Raw genomic sequence first — 19,981 nt, 5'->3', positions numbered from 1 at the left:
TGTTTGATGCAATCAAAGAATTATACCTTGAGGTTTACAGCAGACAATGAGAGCCATAGAATGGTTTGAGTTGTGAGAGATCTTCAAGACCATCTTGTTCCAAGTCCCCTGCCACGGGCAGGGACAGCTTCCACTAGACCAGGTTGCTCAAAGCCCCATCCAACCTGGCCCTGAACACTTCCAGGGATGGGGCAGCCACAGCTTCCCTGTACAAGCTGTTGCAGTATCTCACTACTCTTCAGGTAAAGAACTTCTTCCTAATATCCAATCTCTACCTTCCATCCTTCAGCTTAAGGCCACAATACAGGTTGTCCACTATTAAAAATCCTCAGCACAACAATTGTATGTGAAGTTGGTCTCTGGAGTTGGAAAATCAGCACAGCTGTATTGGCATAGAAAACCAACCTGAGAGATTTCTTTGTCAAGCATCATGTCACACCAGCACCCTGCTCCTTGTTCTGGAGAAGGACCATCCCACTACCTTCCCTTGAATCTTTTGGATTCTTTGACTTATCTACTGTCTATGATTAGCATGGTGAGATGAGCATCAAAACCTCTCTCAAGTGCTTGAAACATGCATGCAAGGAAAAAAAACAGGAGAAAATCCTACCTGTATAGAATACATGATGATTTTAAAGCAGGAAACAGCAAATTCATTAGGATCCCATAGTTTATGATGGTCTAAATGCCTGTAAGCAAAAATTAAGACATAATGAAGAAATTATATCATACAGATATAATAAATGGTATCTTATGAATTTTCTCAAAATTCACCTCAAAGGGATTATTTACTAACATAAAACTTCCATACAATAACTTATGAGAAATTTAGAACTTCAGAAAAGTACTGGTTTTCTAGGTTTAGGATATGATCACAAAACATTTGGCTGAAAAGAAATTCCTGTTCTGGAAATTTAAGGAACCTAGATACACCAAACATATATAGTTAAGAATACACTCTTTCCATACAGAGTGCTGGGACATTAGATGCTTTTTTACATTAAAGGAATCTGCTGAAGGTTGTAACACCTTGAAAATTTGTACTTTACAAGATAAATAAGTTGTTTTGAATTACAAGCTGCAAAATAATTAGGGCTGAATGCTCCATCCAGAATAGAAACTCTCAGAAATATTTTTGTTTTCATGGTGGTTTCATAAATAAAATACATTGAAAACAAAAAAGAGCTGCTCTTTGTGTGTATATGCCTTTACGCTTGGAAGCATGTCGACACTTACTGCAAGAAAGATGAAAACAAAATCCCAATAAAAATGCATCAGTTTCTCTTTAAATGGAATAGGAACCACAAACGAGAAAAAATTTATCAGTGTTTCAAGCAAATACAAAAAATTCTGCTTAAGCAGAAATGTTGAGAGCTATGAATAGGACACACAGATTTTTGCAAAAAAGAGATCTGTGTCCCTGAAAAAGCATTAAAAAAATAACTGTGTTTTTTCATTCTAGAAGACTGAAGAAAAGGTAACTTTGGATGCATTTTAATTGGTATGATTTAGGTTTTAAAAAAATCAAAACAAATCCACAAACAAATTCACCAGTGAACAGCAAATATGGCAGCCAAATCAACAAAAAAACTTTGTAAAAGAAGATGAGTTTCTGTTCCTAAACAGGTATCTCAGCTACAGAACCATTACTGCTCTCCCTTTTCTCAAAGAACTTAGGAAACATGAAGTTGTTTGAAGCAACAAACTGAAAAGCTCTGGAGGTGAAAGAAGTCAGCACTGTGAAGAAGAAGGATTGGCTGGATGCTACAACCTACTCTGTCTACAATCTGGAGATCTCAATTCCCTCACTGGGCAGCTGCTCCCAGCCCAGTCACCTGCACACACAGGTCTCCTTCAAGGCTGATTAAACCAGATGACACAAAGCATCTCCTATGCCCTAAATTATCTTGCACTCTATTGCAGAGATTAAAAAAAAGTTCTGCCATCTTTACACATCACATACCTTTAACAGAAATCCCTACAGGAAAGAATGTCAGGAATTTTAAAAGTATTTGCCTGCCAAGATAACAGCAGATTTACATCACTAAATCAACTTGAGTACCTATTGGGAGTAGCTGCTTTTCTTGTGCACAGGTGTCATCGAATGGAAAATCTTACTCTCCACTATCTTCTCCTGATTGGAACTCATCCTTTAATCTTTCAGGGCATTGTGTTCTTTGTTATCCTTGACAGTTCCTATTCATCTGCCCCAAAAATCCATTCAGGCAGATTATGGTCAACTGCATCCCATATCACATTAACAAACAAACAAAAAATTCCTCTCTGAACAAGACATACAGATTTATATTGCCAGAAAGGCCAAGTATCAGCTACTTCTGGTAGATAAACTGCTGGGAACACAGCAGGGAGAAGATGACAGACTTGGCTAAAGCTTTGTATAACAGCTCAGTGGGCAGCATACTTTGTATACTGGAATCTTCCTCCTAAGGACAGCTGGATTAGATTCCTGTAGGTGATGTATTTTACTGACCATAACAAGTGTATTCAATGTAGCTTTGTTTTTGCAAAAGACAGTAAAGGGTATTTTTAGTATGGTGCATTTACTTTAGTTAAAATCAAGTCACACCTTAACATATTTTTTTTTTCAAATTACACTTCTTTCAATAAAGAATATCTACTAAGATTACAAAAGATTCTATTGCTGGATTAACAAATGCCAAACTCTGCCTTCCATTGAGATCTGCTGCACATATGTAGCAAAAATGCACAATTAGGTCTCTCAATTTCAAAGGAACAGCAGAACCAATAATGCAAGTTTCTGGGGAGAGAGCCACTAATGATCCCTGAATTCTTTCTCAGTGCCACACATACAAGTAATCCTTAAAGTAATAATGATAAATTGGTACCAAGGATCAGAAAACATAACTGAGTCATGCATGTATGGGAATGTATAAAATATTCTGCTCATGCATCATGTTTGCTGAAAGAATATTGAACACCAGTCTGTTAATATTCCAAGCCCCTCCACACCTGATGTGAACTGACAAGAATGGAAATGCAGCTGTTACACTTGGGAAGTTTCAACAGATTTCTGATCTCTCTGAATCTGTCTAATCTATTCACCATTGCAAATCCATGCTAAGTATGTCTCAATAGCTTCTGACTGTAGACACAACTTAAATTTTTTTTTCAGGTAATATTATTGTAACATATTTTGACTTTCATTAAGCAATTAGTGAGATTAATCTGTAAGATTTTATTGCAAATTATTATTTGAGAGTTTCTAGCTACTGTACGCAGACATAACCATGGAGATTTTCTGCCTACGGCAAGGAGAACTAATGTCAATCCAAACCTATACGAGGAGACTGACTTCAGATTTCCACTGCAATCTGAAATTTCCCTATCTTTTTTTTATTAACACTAGTAACTTGAAATTGGCTTTTGATAGCTTGAAGGTCTTTCAGTGTATAAATAAAATACTTAATTTCTGTGGGAAGAACTAGGCCATCTAAGAGAACATATTCCTGTACCTTCATTATATTTAAACCCCTCAATCACTTAATAAACCCTGCCTCATGATGCAAGCAGCACTGCTCTCTCAGTTTTGCAAAGAAGTGGCAGCATGTTGCCTGATATTACAGTGTCACATGAAGCAAGCCTTCAGGTGGGGAACTGAACCTGCACCTTCATGTTAGCACTGTAATAAGAGGCCCTATCTATATTTCCAGAGTTTCCTTAAAACCTGTGAAAGAGCTGAACATTGTTAGAAGAAACTGTTTTCTAATCAGAAGCTAAGCCAGGTTTTTCAATCCAATAAAGTGCAATAGACTCTCTATCTCAAACTTTCACTCTAACTGTTCTGTCATTCACAAAGTGCTCTATCTAATGAGATAGAGCACTCCCTTTTTGTTTAGGACAAACAGCTTGAAATTGCATTTTCTGCATCTCTTGTTCTTCAAAAATACTAAACCTTTTACAGCAGTCATTTCTAAAAAGACACACTTGGCAATTTGTCCTCAAAGTGGAACACAAAAATGGTGACTACAAAGACTCTCTATTCATAGAGGAGATAACATTCTGAGCAACTGGTCATTATCTACTCATTTCAGTGCATAAATGCAGCATGTGGAACGCTGCGGTGCACACAGAACCAACTGGCCCCTTACAGTCACGGCATGTGAGAACTGAAAATAGGCTGGAAATAAACTTTAGAGACATAGGCTTTAGATTAGCCACAGGAAAAGCAGCTATGACACCTTCTCAAATCCCAAAACAAGCACTACCTCTAGTCTGCGGAATCAGGAATTATTCATAGGAAACTTCCCTGCTCCCAAAATGATTCAAAAGACTCAAACCACTGCAAATGATGATAAAGTTTTGAGATAAACTAACTAAAAGAATTGAGAAGTGGTCAGAAAGCAGCTGCAATACAGCACCAAGTAATCCATCCAGACTGTGTAGTAACAAGGTGTTCACTGTGATCACAGGTATTTTGGAGAATGCAAATTTTAAATCTACTAAAGAATGAGTGTTTTTTTAATAAAACACTCAACTTTGTAACAGAAACTCCTCTGAGTTGGTATAACAAATACATACAGAAAGTAAGGGAGTGGTACAGTTCTTTGTAGTTAATGTTTTTCAGGATAAACAAGGGGTTACAAAAGTTTTCTCCCTTCAATACCAACCCTATCTTTTTTTTTTGTTAACACTAGTAACTTGAAAATGGCTTTTGATAGCTTGAAGGTCTTTCAGTGTATAAATAAAATACTTAATTTCTGTGGGAAGAACTAGGCCATCTAAGAGAACATATTCCTGTACCTTGGATGTACCTTGAAAAATCTACAAGAAGCAAGCAGGTGTCCTCATCACCAGGAAAAGCCAGAGTTTGAAAGTGGTATCACTGAGTGTTAATACAAGAGGTATAATTTGTACTGTGTGTTTTTGTGCATAACGTGCATACTGTGTGCATATCTGCCACTCACTCCTAAATGAGTTGTTAAAGATATTCATCAAAGAATATCGAAACTGGTCCTGGAAGAAAATGGCAGGAAAACATAAATTGTAACTTTATGGGGCACAGTATTCCTTTGTGCTACTTGTACTTTACTTGGTTTGTCTCTCCACTGATTGTGACACTCATCTATAGGACATGAATAGCCTGGATAGTTTCACATTTAAAAAAAAAAAGCCAGCTGAAGCAACAACTCATGTAAATTATTGTATTTTGCATGTAAAAATCAATAAAGCAGGACACACATTCCTCTATAACTGCCTTCAAGTTTATAGACAGATGAGAGAGGAGAGATTAAAAGAGGGGCAATTTTTTTAAGAAATGTGAATGGAAACCTTTGAGCTGAAAAGTAGGAAAAAATTTAATGCAACAGAATTGAGAATGAAATAAAGAAAACCTCTTTATTTCTCAGATCTTCCACAAATTTTCAACTTACGCAAAAACTGGTCTGACAGCATTGTTCATATTTCCATAGGTTGCTCGTCCCAGTAGTTCCCTGAAACAATTCTCAGCCAGCACAGAAGGATTTTCTTCTTTCACTCCTACTGTAGGAGAGGATGGGGGGCCTATTCTGCTGAAATAAGACAAAATGCATTGATTATATTACTGACTAATATTCACCTTTTCTTTACTGTATCCACCCTTGGTATTAAAAACATTCATGAGTCACAATCTTCAACTAGGCAAGAACTGCATTTCAAATATGCACCAAACCACAATTCTGAATAACATATTTTATTCTTTTATAGCAGGACCATAGATCATCATTTGTTCACTCAGTACTTACCACTGTATTAGTAAATATTTATGTGGCAAACACAAAAGCTGCTCATATTCAGTTAACTTGTTACCTACCTCATTTTGACAACACGCTATGTATTGCTAACAATGAACAAAGGCTGTGAAACCGCTAAAAAAATATAGACAGAATCTTAGTAATATAGCTCAGATTAATGATCTCATTCACCTGCCCACTACTGAGTCCATACTGTGTGGGTGACCATTAAATGAAACTCCATTACTTCTGCACAAACAGATGGCTTGTGAGGTGAAAAAAAAATGTCTGAGTGAACTGATTGGAACATTATCACCCACACAGCTACCTCTAAATAGACACTGTAGAAGTTGGTCACCCTCTACCTAAGTGTCTTCCATCATTACTATGGAGAGGGCACTGCTGAGCCCCTCCCTGTGGCAAACACGGGTTTCAGAAAGGAAGCAAACAGCTCTCCCTGAGGTACCTCCATTACTTACCAAGATTCACTGGACCTACAAGTGGCAACCTTTTTTTTTCCTCTCAAAAAATACATTGTAGGGACTTAAGTGAGGATTCATTCATTTACATTAATATTATGCATCTTTAATTTTAGACTGCAGACACCAGTACACTAAACCTTTAAACATAATTTCAGTTCTGCAGTGCAAGCTTGTGTGTTAAATACATTTGAAAGTGTCAACCAAGAGCATTCAGTTTACTTAAACATCATAAAAGCTTTAGACCATTATAGAAAATTGCAAACTGAAATATCAGTAGTCAAATGAACATGTTAACATCATAGTTGTAACATATCTTTTGATGGCAAAAGATTTTCTAGTGTTTCAATACTACTGAAATCTAAAATTGGCCATATGAAAATCCTGTTGCCTCTGGAAACATCAGTGTTTCAGGAGTTACCACAACAATGCTAGCTTGTCAGATTTTAATAACAGAAGAGCCTCAGGAACTCTGTTAGATAAGGAGAAGAGTTTTACAAGTGCAGCATGATTAGAATTTTAAAAGGTATGATAATTTGTATATAATCCACCATAAGTACCACAAAACTCCAGCTTTATCAACTACTGTGCCACCCATCCTCCCTTTTTTTCCTTCCCTTGTACTGCCTAGACTCTGATCTAGGGAGATGGGAGAGAAGATAGTGTAGGACTGTCATTTCCATTGCTGTTTTGACACAGATTCCCTAAAATACAACAGCACTGCAAAGGTGGGTGTGTGGGGAGGAAAGACGAAAGCAGGCAGCATAGCACTCAGAGCTTAGCCTGTCTGAAAGAATTCCAGTTAAAATGAAGTAAAATAAGTTACATTTTAAGTGGTTATATATGCAAACCTACAGAAGGTGACTTCTCAGCGCTGCTTGGAAGTCTTTTTTCAGATGAACTTTCCTAGTATAACATGTTACTCTTTGCATCAAAATGTCTACAATTATCCTGTGTCATCTGTGGGAGTAACATTTTATTTGAACTTTAACAGCACCTACCTCAAGGTATTTCTCAGTAAGCATTCCTTGGCATTGCAGACAATAGACAATGAATACTGAATAATCTTGTTAGTTTTATAGAAAAGCTTTGTACAGCCTCTTAAGTTTCTACATTCAAATGAGTATCTCACACTCATTTTGTTTCACTGACTTGGTTTTTACAGAAATATCAGAAAACCTCTGAAAAATCCAACTGCAACAGCTAAGAATAAAACAGTATTATTCCTCTGCAACTAAACCTTTTGTACCAACCACAAGAGGGCTGAAAATGTGCTTTACAATGAAATGGGCAAGGACAACTCCTTGTAGCTGCTCTACTGGCTTTTTTGTGGGATATCTCTATCAGAAGTGGCAACAAGGAACTGGAAGGAGAATGTGTTGAAGTACAGCAGTTTCCATAGCAAACACCTAATCACAGGTGATTAACTTAAACTAGCTCACAGTAACTCAGCAACTTAAGCATGAGACTTCTTAAATGCCAAAAAGCCAGGACTGGCCAAAGATATGACAGGACATGAAAGACTGAACCACCACTTCTGAGCAGAGTAGGTACAGGAGTGTTTTACTGTGATTCACACACCCTGAGAAAGAAATAAATTCTAACTTTCCTCTAAAATAGAATTTGTATGAACATTAGATGTATCAGAAGGATTTGAAGTCAAGTTTACATTAAGTGCTAGTGTCCCTCTGCCTGAAATCAGGCTGGCAGGTTTAGCTCCACAGTTATGAAGAATATGTCATAAAGTAAGGGAATTACTTATTTCATACATCCCCTCCTTATTTTGGAGATGCACATAAATAGATATGCACATAACATAACATCTGATAGGCACGTAACTAAAATGTGCACTCTGATATATGAACAAATAATGGCATCCACAAATACAATTATATTTCTTAAATGTTATTTAAATAGTAAATTCTTAACTCCAAGAAGTGTCTCATCTCCTATGTACTCAAAAGAATCTTGAATTAAGCTGTGAAGTTCCACGAGCTAAAATCACATTGACTTCCAAGGTAAGTACCTATATGTACTTCAGCTATAATCAAAAATGATTTTTCTTCTATGGATTTAAGTTGGGGTTATTTTCTGGAATTTCTGCTCTTTCTCAAATAATGCTTTGACTCCATCTGCCAGAACAATATGCTTCTTACTCCTACTCTTCAAGATGTCTCTGTGCTCCACAAATATGAAGTCACACATAAAATAAAATGAGAATTTGTCTGTAACATCATATAAGACCAGCAGGTAACAATTAACAAACACTGTTTTCAGCTTTTCTGTCATATGCACATCATAAATGTCCCTACTTACCACTAGGAAAATCATTAGTCTCTTTTTTTCATGTTCAATAGGACAAGTTTCAAGCACAAGAGTTCAGAAATTTAAGTTGTCTTTTGATAGATTTGTTTTTCTACCACTACTATTGCCTTGCTCCACAGATGATAAAAATCATTCCTGCAGTACATATAAACTGATCCACTTTAAGTGGTTAATCCAAATCCTACTTCAGTCAGTTTTTCCAGCAGTAGTTAATTTACTTCTACTATAAAAAGGAAAGTGTATGCCTGAGGGCACTGTAAAGAGTACCAAAGGAAAGGGCCCACCTGCAGTTAGAAACCCTGTAAGAATAAGCAAAGGCAAACCAGGCTCTCCTTGTTCAAACAGCAGCTTCAGAAACCTTTCTCTCTTACTCAGTTCACTCTTCAGATGTAACATTCAAGTGGATATTTCTATAAATACTGTGTGGGCCCTCAGTTATATACAGTAAATAGATAAGGCATAGACAGACAGACAACTATTGATTTTAGCTACTTGGTCTGAAAATTTGTTTTAGAGATGAAACAGGCACTGGCAGTCAGAAACAACACAACAAAAATAAAGCTGAGGAATTGAAAAATAAATGCCAAAACTCAAAGGAAAAAAAGACAAACTGACAGATCTAGAAAACTGAGTGAAAGCATGAAAAGCTTGTTGTTACAGGAAGGCTGCTGAGCCTCTTAGCAAGCAAGTTTTGAAGTAGCCAGAATTGGACATGGAATTAATATTTCATTTGCTTGCACTGTTGAAGTTCATTTTATGGAAATTTCCCAGTGCTACCAATAAACAGTTTTTACACCTACATAGTGTTTAAACAGGGACCCAAAAAAAGAGACTTTTCAATTGTAAGGTGACTGGCATCTCCTCAACCTTAATTGTCACAAAGACCTTTTGAATATCTTTTTGCAAATGTGGCAAGTAATATGCCTAGGAGTCACTGAAAGCAAAAAAGAGAAGGTGATCTACACATAAATAAAACTTTAATTCCTTACTCTGAGTATTGTTTCAGCCAGGACAAGCAGTTCTTACTGATGGCTAAAGGAATTAAAACCTCAATTTCTAACAAATCTAAGTAGCAAAATCATTTGAGTCACCTAAAGCCTTTGCTTACTCATCTCTGCATCTGATCCACTAAAATACAGTTTACCATTTTTATCAAGTCAAAATATGGATATATAATTTCCAGAATAACTTTTAGGCCAAGAGAATCTTGAACAAGTGAATAAATGTGGTTGAAAAGATTTTAAGACAAGAAACATTAAGAACCAGTATGCAAACCTACACTATCAATTTCAAGGAGCCTCAGCTAGTAAAGGTGAGTTGTTGCTTCCACTGAAAAGAAAAAGGATATCCATCATAAAAACCCAGCCTAGAGATTGCTTAAAAAACCCACACCAGTGACAAGGAATACACTTACCTGTCAATATCTTCTATTTTCTGCATGTTGAACAGCAGTGATGGCACTATCTTGTCCATGTGCTGGGGTTCCCATATGGTTGCTCGAAGCTCGTCATTAACTGCTTTTCGAACCACTCCCTGGATGCCCCTGATTCCAGCAATTCGGATCCTGAGCAAGGAAAAGAGGAATTACTGAAGCTGAGCAACACAGCACCCCCCAGCAGGGCTCTGGCAGCAGTAAAGATGAACTGTGGAATTCCAGTAGGTTCTCACAAGCAGCAACTGGGAAAACTGGCCAACCATTAAGATTGGCTGTGCTTTCTCTGAACACCTTTAAAGCCAGTAAGGAAGCTGACAAAACAAACAACAGAACAGAAGATGGCCTGTAAGGATAAAGCTGACACCACTCAATGAAGACTCAAACTTTGTGCATCACCTCTGACAAAAGTCCCCTGGATAAAACCCACCAATCTACCCCCCATCAGTTGAAACTTCACACAATCTCAGCCTATTCCAGAGCTGAAGAGAAATGGGAAGCTACCACAACACAGCTGAAGTAATATCTAGCACAGCCATGTGATTGTGCCATTAGAAGTTGTAATTAAGACAATGGATTAGTAGCAAAGGATAATTCTGTCTATTTAAGCCTAATTGACAAAAGGAACCACCACTTTCATTCTAAAACCATTTGAATGAAATCAACTGAGAAGTAATCAAAAACAATGAAATAATAAAAAGATTACATAAGTTCAAAAAAAGACTTGGTCTAGCTGCTAGCTATTGTCATCATTTTATTAAACAAAAATAGCTTGCAGGAGAATTTGTGCAATGACATGAATAGCAAAATACTATTTTTTTAAGTGATAATAGCAAATTATCCATTGTAATAAATGGTAGGAAGAGAATTTGCTTCCTGAAAACAAGTAGAAGGTACTACAGCTATCAAATTAAATAAATACAAGCCTCACTAAAATTTTGAATTATTTCTCTTAAAATCCACCCCTCATTTTTTAAATCTTGATTCAGGTATGGACAACACTTTACAAGCCCTTGCTCAGTCAAACTCCCCGAATTAAGACATTTCTAAGATGAACTATGGAGGTAACCACGTTCTGTAATTATTTTTGTTTGGATTTCAATTTGTAAATACATAAATCTGTAGTTGCTTGTATCTTAGGTATTCCTGAAGAAAATTTTGTGCATTCAAGATGAACCCAATTTCATTCTAGATTTTTTGAGATGGTTTCAATAGGATTACATACAAAGGAGGAGACAAGAGGGATGTACAAACAAGGAGAAAAACTGCTGCAGGGAGGGACACATCCTTCAGGGGGGAGCTGCAGGAACAAAAACTGTGGCACTTACATAAGAATGGGAAAAATAGAATCTCCATTCATGGAGGCTCTTGAGTTTGACACACATGAGCATACTTCAGACATTTAAGAAATCACAGTTTTAATGAGTAATTCTCAAAAAACAGACTAAATATATGCTTTTGCTTTTCATCTAAGTAGCCTCATTAATATCTCAAGGAAGTTATGAACTCGTGCATTTACAATAATAAGTGGTGCCTTTCTGGAGAAAATCCACATAATCTAACATGCATTATATTAAGGTAAAATTACACCTAAATATCCCAGGAGTTCCAGCTACCTAAGGTTTGCAATATTCGGCGCTACTCAAAAAGTCAGACTGTCATTTTCTTCATATGGAATGAACTAGTCCAATAAACACCTTAATAAGAGCTGTATTACAGGCAGTATTAATGTGTCAACAGTTTTCAGTAATTCCTGCAGAATGACACTTACTCATTTTGTATTTCTGGATCAGGGTCACGGGAATGACACATGGCGCTGAACCGGGACACAAAGAAGTCGTAGCGTCTGTGATAGGAAGGTGTGTCTTCTTCAATGTTGGCAAATTTGACAAACTAGAAAGTGAAATACATTAAAAAAGCTTTTAATACCAATTTCCTAAAATAGAATAATGAATAATAAGCTTAATCGAAGCTTAATTTAACAAGTAACATGAAGTAACTGCATTAAGAACCCAATTTTGACAACACTTTAGAACTTCAGAGAAGAAAAATCTGAATAGGAGGGTTTTCTCTTAAAAGTCTTCCCACAAGAACTTCATTTAGATAACTATGGAAGCATGAAACTGTATGAAATGCAACATACTATGCACTATGGAAACATCTAACACTTGAACAATGAGTCATCAACTGGCAGAATCATTTTGGCTGGGAAAGACCCTCATGATCATCAGATCCAACCATTTCCCTAACACTGTCAAGTCACCACTAAACCTTTTTTTACATAACTCCAGGGATGGTGACTCAGCCACTTCCCCAGGCAGCCTGTTCCAATGGTGGTAACTCCCTCAAAGAAATTTTCCCTAATATCCAGTCTAAACCTCCCTTGACACAACTTGAGGCCATTTCCTCTTGTCCGATCTCTTTCAGCCTGGGAGGAGAACCTGACACCCACCCTGCCACACCCTCTCTCAGGCAGCTGTAGAGAGCAGCCCAAGCAATCAAACACAACCCTGTCACTACCAGGTTACCTAGCAACATTCTGATGTACCAAAATTCAAGGGAAATAAACTTGGAGGCATTCTGTCAATGTCTAGACAGAAGGGAAAAAGGAGGAGTCAGGGAACCAAAATCCAGTCAACTCTAGTCCATACACAGAAAAACACTGGAAAAAATGCCAATTTGCCAACATCTACCAAGTCTCAAAAGGGTAACTAACAGTCAACATGGATTTGTCAAGAACAAATCACATCAATGCATCTTATTCCTACAACAAGTAAATAACTTTTGTGAATCCAGATGAAGCAACATCTGTCAAAACTTCAGTGATGCTGTTGACAAAAAAATACACAAAATTCTCAAAGGAAAGCTAGAAAAACACTGTCAAAAGAACACTCTCCATAAGAGAGATGTACAAGAGTTTGGAAAAAAACAAGTTCACACTTGTAAATCATCAGAGTACAAAAATATGATTTGAGCTTCACTAGAGACTCAGATGAGCAGCCTGGGCTCATCAAATTTGCAAAGAACACTAAGATGGCCAGAGCTGGAGGGACACTTGATGCCTGGTTTTTGAACAATTGGAAACAGGACCTGAAAAACCAAGGAAGCAATTTGGGAATGGTTATTGCAAAACAGCATTTTAGCCAGAAACAGCTGAATGAAGAAAAGGAACTTAGTCAATGCCAATACGATGGCATGGAAAACAGAACAATATACTAAGATATATCCGCATTACTCATGGCACCCATGAAGAAACTTTTGCTATCTAACTGGGCCAAATAAGGCCTTAAATGAAGTGGTGCATGGAGCTGAAACATCACAGCCTAAAATGGTGACTAACTGATACAGTTCTAAAATTATTCAAGAACTAGACAAAGCTTTAGATAAACATCTGAAAACGAAATACACCAAATTACCTTAACTACAGCTGCCTGAAAGGTATCAGTCTTAAATGGTACAGAAGACAGCAATAAAAACAGAATAAATAGTTTTCTTTGTCCAACGGTAGTAAGAAAATCAATAATAGGCTTATATTGAAGCAAGCCTAAGTTAGCCATTAAAACCCCTCCTTCCTAAAGTGAGCAGACTGCCTAAAGACCTTTTGGATTCTCCATCACAGACAGTTCTAAGAACAGACTACAGAGGGAAATAAAAAGCAAAACAAAACCCTGTCAGGAAAGGTCAGACACCATGCCGGCTCTGCCCTGAAGCAGAGTGATGTTCCATTAAGATCCCTCTGCTTTTACTCACACCGTTTTTATCAATTCCTAAGCACAGGCTGAGGCATTTCCTTTGTATTTTTCATGATGTAAAACCTGCTTTCATCAGCACGTTACCCACAGACAGGCCCAAAGCCCTTTAGCATAATCACAGCACACTGATTTGTGGAGGGTTTGAGGTTTTCTAAGCTGTGTATTTCAGAAAAAAAAAAAACTACCATTTTTTTCTACTCTTTTGTTTAGTCTTTTTTCCTGTTTTATCTAGAACAGTTATCCCTTTTAGCTGCACTACCAGTTCACCCTCTAAAAGCTACAGGAACAGAAAATTATGTAGTTCATAAAACTACATTCTCAGCTGTTACTGAAAACAGAGAAAATTGTATAGTATGAGTCGATTTTACAAGTCCTTCTGTTAGGAATACCCTGTATTTCAGGTGGTAAAAAAGTGGCAGAAGTCAAAATCTAATTCTGTATGGTCCACTGCCATAAACTGAAAGATGATCTACAGCACACCTATGTTTTCTCCAATAGAGTCAGTTATAAAAATGATAATTTCCTTCCCGAGAGACCCTGGCAAATGCTTCATAAGTACTGTGGCTCCCTAGCTTGTTTCATGAAACTGTTACTAGCAAAACAGAATTTTTTTTTTTTCAGACAAGAATTTTATGAGTCCTTACATCTCAATAAGGCACCAAGACCGAGGATTTAGTAAACCCCACACAATATTATCTTAATATTTTCCAGACGTTCAAGTGCTCAAATCAACAAATGATTCACCCAGAAAACCCCCATAAAAGCATGGAAAAGAATGGAAACAAAGTATGAAGAAGACAAAGCACTAAATGGTTGTGAGAATGAGAATATTAATTCACGTTGCTAATTCATGTTGCATTTAGTATCAGCCTTTAATATTATTATTATCTGAAGTACTAATTATTTGATTGACAGGATCTCCCAACAGGAAAGCTTAATATATTCTAATAACTGTTTTGCTAACAGAAAGATTTATTGTACCAGGAAACAGCTTTGTAAGAAGAAATGATGACTTTAGGCCAAGCAAGTGTCAGGGACTCCCTCACTCTGAGTACCTCTCCTGCATCAGGGGGCAGCTTTGCAGCAGGGACACAAACACATGGAAGTCAGACCTTTCAAAATGGCATGCACAATAAGAGATCCAAAAAGGGCAAAGGTTTTTTATGTCCTCATGTCTATAACAAAACAATTTCCCCACTGAACATACAGCATTTCTGAAGCACAATCCAGGACTAGCATTCAGATGACTGAGCATTTAGGCCACAGGAAAGCTCTCTATGGTAAGAGTTTTGAGTTGTGCACTGTCATTCAGTAAAGTGTAAAATTCCATTCCATCATAGAAATTTTAAGTTTTTACAGTAGACATCACTCGGTACTTTGCAGTGGTGGTGTTGTTATTGTTGTTACAGAATAATTGCAAAGCACCTGTTTTCAAACAAACTTCAAATATAGCACTTATTCAACCTAAAAAAGGATAAAACTCTTATGGAAGTCCAAGCACTTGCCTAGGGATTATTTACAAAGCTTTTATAGATGTAAATATGTCATTCACAGTAAATGCTTTCAAGTATCCCATGGTAACTTATGGAAGTTTTACCAGTACAAGCATCTTCTATATTTTATAATACAGAAGGTACAGAAAGGAACTTACATGGGTAGTACCTTATTTCTATTTATTTTGAAACCAATAAAATTCAATCAGTATAAAAACATATAAATCTACCACAAAGTAAAGAAGAAACATATCATTTATTCAGAGGATGTTTGTTCCAGACTGAGTAGAGAAATTTGTATCATATTACCAGGGAGAGAGAGAGAGAGACTGTGCAAGCCCTGTAAGTAAATCCTATAATTTCTCAAGGACAAAATTCCTTCTATGCATTTATGCTGTTTTATCACTGTTATATAGCAAATACATGAGGAGAAAAATCATAACTTTCAATGGGCCCTGGATATATTTAAAAAAGGTCAGTTTTATTCAAGAATAATCACCATGCATCATATTTGAGTTTGAGTCATGTTACTTAAAGTATCTCCCTGTAAGAATACTAAGCTCGACCTGAGAATTATGTATTACATATCTGAGCTCCCCAGTTTGTCTTCTGCAGCCTGCAATTTTCTCTTGTTTCAAACACAGTGCTGATACTGGCAGTTATCACCTTTCACAGGCCAAAGTACTGTGTTTCAATATTATGAAACTGTCACATGGGAAGTCATGATCTCCTATAAATGTAAGACTCTTAAAAACCACACAGCACAGCCTTACTGAGAAGTGTGAATGCTATGTGTGCACTACAACAAATAAATGCCAGAAGGACAAGCACTTCAACGTTCCTGAAGAGAAAAGCTTCAAACACTGGATACGTTAACTTCACACTGGATACATTAACTTTACAAAGACAGCATGAAAATGATCACAAGGTTCTCAGCAATGAAAACTGGTGATTTAGTTTATTTATTAATACCTGGGATCACCTGACACTTTCAGTTTTATCAGAATAGGATGGAAAATTTCACATTCTATTTTAGTTTGTGCCCCTTGGATAAAAATTCTCCTGACCACCACATGTACAGTTGTGTAACAAAATCAGCAATGGAATGTTGGCTTACAGGGTCACAGTAGTGTGGCCGTGGAACTGCAAAACCAGAGAGCACAAATATGAGTGGGGGAAGCAATACTTAACTTTGAGTGACCCTAAAGCACTTAAATTCTAGCAGATGCAGACACACAATTTCTAAGATAATTTAATAACTCACAAAATGAGAAAGAGTGCTGTGTGTTAATCTGTCTCCCTGAGATTTAAATCCTATTAAAAAGACAGAGGAGGCATCCTAGAAAAGGAATTTTTCCATTGTGTATTAAATCACTACAAGCATAAAATTCTGTACTGGTACATGGAATGAAAGAAGCATCTTGCAATAAGGGTAAGTTTTCATTGCCTACTTCCAGATTAGCAAGCTGTAGACAAGGCAAACAAGTAAATACCCTGCTGGGAATATGAATTCTGACATAGCTTAATTTCAAAGTGTTGACATTTGATACTATTTTTACATACATATGCACTTAATTCTGCCCAAACCCACTGCTTTTAAAAGCCAACACTAACAAATATGAACGTCTTGTCTCAGCCACTGCTTGATCACTTTTCCACTTGGGAATATGTCTATCTTCCTTTAAATTACAGATGATGACAACCAGCAATAACAGCCACCTTCTCAGGCACAGGAAGCTCAGCACTGTCACTGATGGGATCATTGCTTCACTGCTCCTACAAAGAAACTGCCTTTATAAAAGGAAGTACCCTATCAACTAAAGAAGCACTTGTGGTACATAATTAAAATGTGGTAATAATGGGTTCCACATATTATCTGCTATTTTTCACATGAAACCCCAGTACCTTACTGAAAAAATACAAAGAATTCACCTCATCAGCATTCCAAATTAGCTTAAAATATTTGTATTTAACTGAGTCTTGTAAATATACATTAAGATGAAAGTTTTACAAAATTATGTATCCAGTTGTTCTTGACCAGTCGCCCATTAAAGAAATTTTCTGAGCCTTCTTTAAAAACTTTAGAAATAGACATAAACTGGATATAGATTAATAGATATAAATTGGATCTCTTATTCCAAAAAATTTTGACCACAAGGTGAAAGATTTTAAAGCTTGTCACTTCTATATAGTAAAAAACACTAAAGACCTAAGCAATAAATTTAATTCTTTGTACTTGAGCAATGGAGATGCTTTACATGATACTCAGTTACTGAAATTCTGCAAGAAATTAGAGAGAGAAATACAGTATTGTCATAATTTTCTAAGGAAAAGCTTAAAAGCTTATTGCAATCAGCCTTCAGATCCTTAGCACATAAGCCAAGGAGATACCACTTTTCCCCACCACATTTTTTCAGTTTCCTGACCAGCATATGGTATCCTTGCACATGGTCTATAAAAACATCTTCCATGCTAGAAAAAGCTATTTTGAACCTCACAGACATTAGCAATTTGAAATTTGGTCTATATAAAAAAAAAAAAAAACTCAACACCTATTCATTATATCCACTATTGAATTTTACTGTTTTTAAGTATCTGCCTTATATAAATAGATTTAAAATTATGTTATTAAGAAAATAAAAAAAAAAACCAGCTGCTGTAGGAAATAAGTTGACATAATTTATAAATGCAATACATAAATGCAACTAATTAATTATATGTAACCTGAAGATCAGGCTTAAAAATGCATAAATAAAACCCAAACAATTATTTATCTAAAATAGCCATCTTCAGGTTTGCTTTTCAAAAACTAATTGACTTTTTATTATAAATTAAATGAAATTTAAATTCCAAAATTAATTTAAGATGACAAACATCTAAGTAAAACTTTTGGGGTTTTTTTTCCTGAAATATAGGGCACAAAGTAGAATAAGTTCTGCATCTGAAACCAAATACCTGGAAGTCAGCAAAACACAGTGGAAGGCAGTGGGAGCTTCCAAATCTTTCCAAGCCTTTAAAGTACCCAAAGATGTCCTGTACAGAGATTTGCTTCATTTGAAAACCTTTTAACCGATCACAAGAGTCCCTGCAGCTGAAGCAAAATCTGTGAGGCTGAAAAACCCTACAGCTCAAGCAAAGAGGTTTGAATTTTACTTCAAAGACATCACTGCTTTTCTATATCAATGAAGTTTTGGGTAGAAAATAATCAAAATCTACTTAGAGCCACAATCATACTCCATGTATTTAAAATGTAAGCAGACTATAAATTTGTAGGAGCCCTAAAGTGAGTTTCCTAAAAATACTATGTAAAATTTTCCAAAGGTTGCCTGACTTTTCACCAGTTAATAACATTTACTTCATATACAACCCATTCTTCTCTTCTAGACAATACCAGTTTGCACTCCAAAGTGGTTCATCAGCTAAAGCACATGAAGCATTATTCAGTCACCAGACCATCTCCCTTGCTTTTTGGTTTTGTTGTTTGCTTATTTCCTTCTGAAGGAGAGAAAAAAGGCTGAATATAGCAGTCAACTTTTGTTAATGTAACAAAATCTATTTAAGAACACAGTAAGGCAGTGCCCTTGGTAACAGACAAGTTGTCACCCTTGTTCCTTCTAAGTCAATACAAATAGACTTGTATCCTTTGTCTTCATTAACTCTAGAAGGCACCTAGGGAAATTAGCAGAGTTAGGCTAAAATAAGGTTTTGGAATGCTGCTGAAGAGCTGTAAAAATTCTCTCTCCTCACAGAGTTTCTCCTCTCATTTAGGGAAACCTTTTTTTTGTGAGTTTTATAGAAGACAAACACAATTTATCTCCTAATTCAGGAAGTCCCTTAATCTCCTTTACTCACAAAAGACTTAGGAACCAACAGGAATATCAAACAGATTACCCTAAGTGGAGTCCTGCTCAGTAATGTGCATTTTGAAGTGACACATGCCTTGTACATCAGAGTGGAGGTTGGCACTAACCAATGATTTTAAACAACTGGAAAGTGTTGCACACCTTGCCATTTGGCAGCCTAGGAAACAAGTTTCAAAGTCATTTCCCTAAAAGGACTTGCCCATACATTATTATACAAACAAATCAAAAGAAGCAGGGTAGCCTGGCTCAATGATATTTAAATAAATAAGCAAAATTCTTTATGTATAATGAGATATAGATCTTGTTATCCTCAGTAAAGCTCCCCTGCTAGTGGAGGAACAAGGGACACTTCTACCCTACATTACAGCAAAAGTCTCTGTATTTCACCATAACAAGAAATCCTGCTCTGGGGTAACATCAGTTTACTATGCCCTCTTGTCTTCCTGAACTGCAACACCATTAAATTCATCAACTGGGAACCAAACCCAAAAGCCCAACAGCTTTACTGATTCCACAAAGAAATCCCCCACTGTTAGCAATGGCAATAATTTACATGAAAAGCAAGTACTCTGTACTCACATAAAAGCAATAACTCTAAGTGAAAACAGACCACATCACAATCCTGGAATTTATGAGATTCCCATTTTACCAGCTGGAAAATACAGTACTTAGAAGGCAAGTATTACAGAGCTATACTCTTGATTGCACCCATCACTCTAATTGGAAAACTACATCTCTAAATCTTCATTTTGACACTTTTAGTTATGCCCTTCAAGCCTGGACCTGAATCCTGAAATATTTAAGCTGATAAAACAGTGAGATTGCAATACTCAAAGCTACTTTTCAGCTAACGAGAATCTTTCTGTGTAGCTTAAGCTGCCAGAAAA

At 36.5% G+C, this 19,981-nt stretch overlaps 1 protein-coding gene across 9 annotated transcripts in view; it reads right to left on the bottom strand.

Moving 5' to 3' along the window:
• EFR3A (EFR3 homolog A) overlaps positions 1 to 19,981 on the bottom strand; it is a 76,518-nt gene that overhangs the window by 29,263 nt on the left and 27,274 nt on the right. For 8 of the 9 annotated variants that reach the window (XM_036402639.2, XM_036402674.2, XM_036402629.2 and 5 more), the window contains 4 exons: positions 11,758 to 11,879; positions 9,969 to 10,118; positions 5,412 to 5,549; positions 611 to 689 (listed from right to left, as the gene is read on the bottom strand). In XM_036402639.2, coding sequence (XP_036258532.1) covers positions 611 to 689; positions 5,412 to 5,549; positions 9,969 to 10,118; positions 11,758 to 11,879 — 489 coding nt within the window. The remainder of the gene's footprint in view (positions 1 to 610; positions 690 to 5,411; positions 5,550 to 9,968; positions 10,119 to 11,757; positions 11,880 to 19,981) is intronic. The other variant, XM_036402665.2, reaches the window with a different exon arrangement.

Source organism: Molothrus ater, chromosome 1 (assembly GCF_012460135.2).
Source record: "Molothrus ater isolate BHLD 08-10-18 breed brown headed cowbird chromosome 1, BPBGC_Mater_1.1, whole genome shotgun sequence".
NCBI classification, from domain to species: Eukaryota; Metazoa; Chordata; class Aves; order Passeriformes; family Icteridae; genus Molothrus; species Molothrus ater.
Note: the sequence above shows the minus strand (reverse complement) of the source record. Positions and strands in the feature narration are given on the sequence as shown.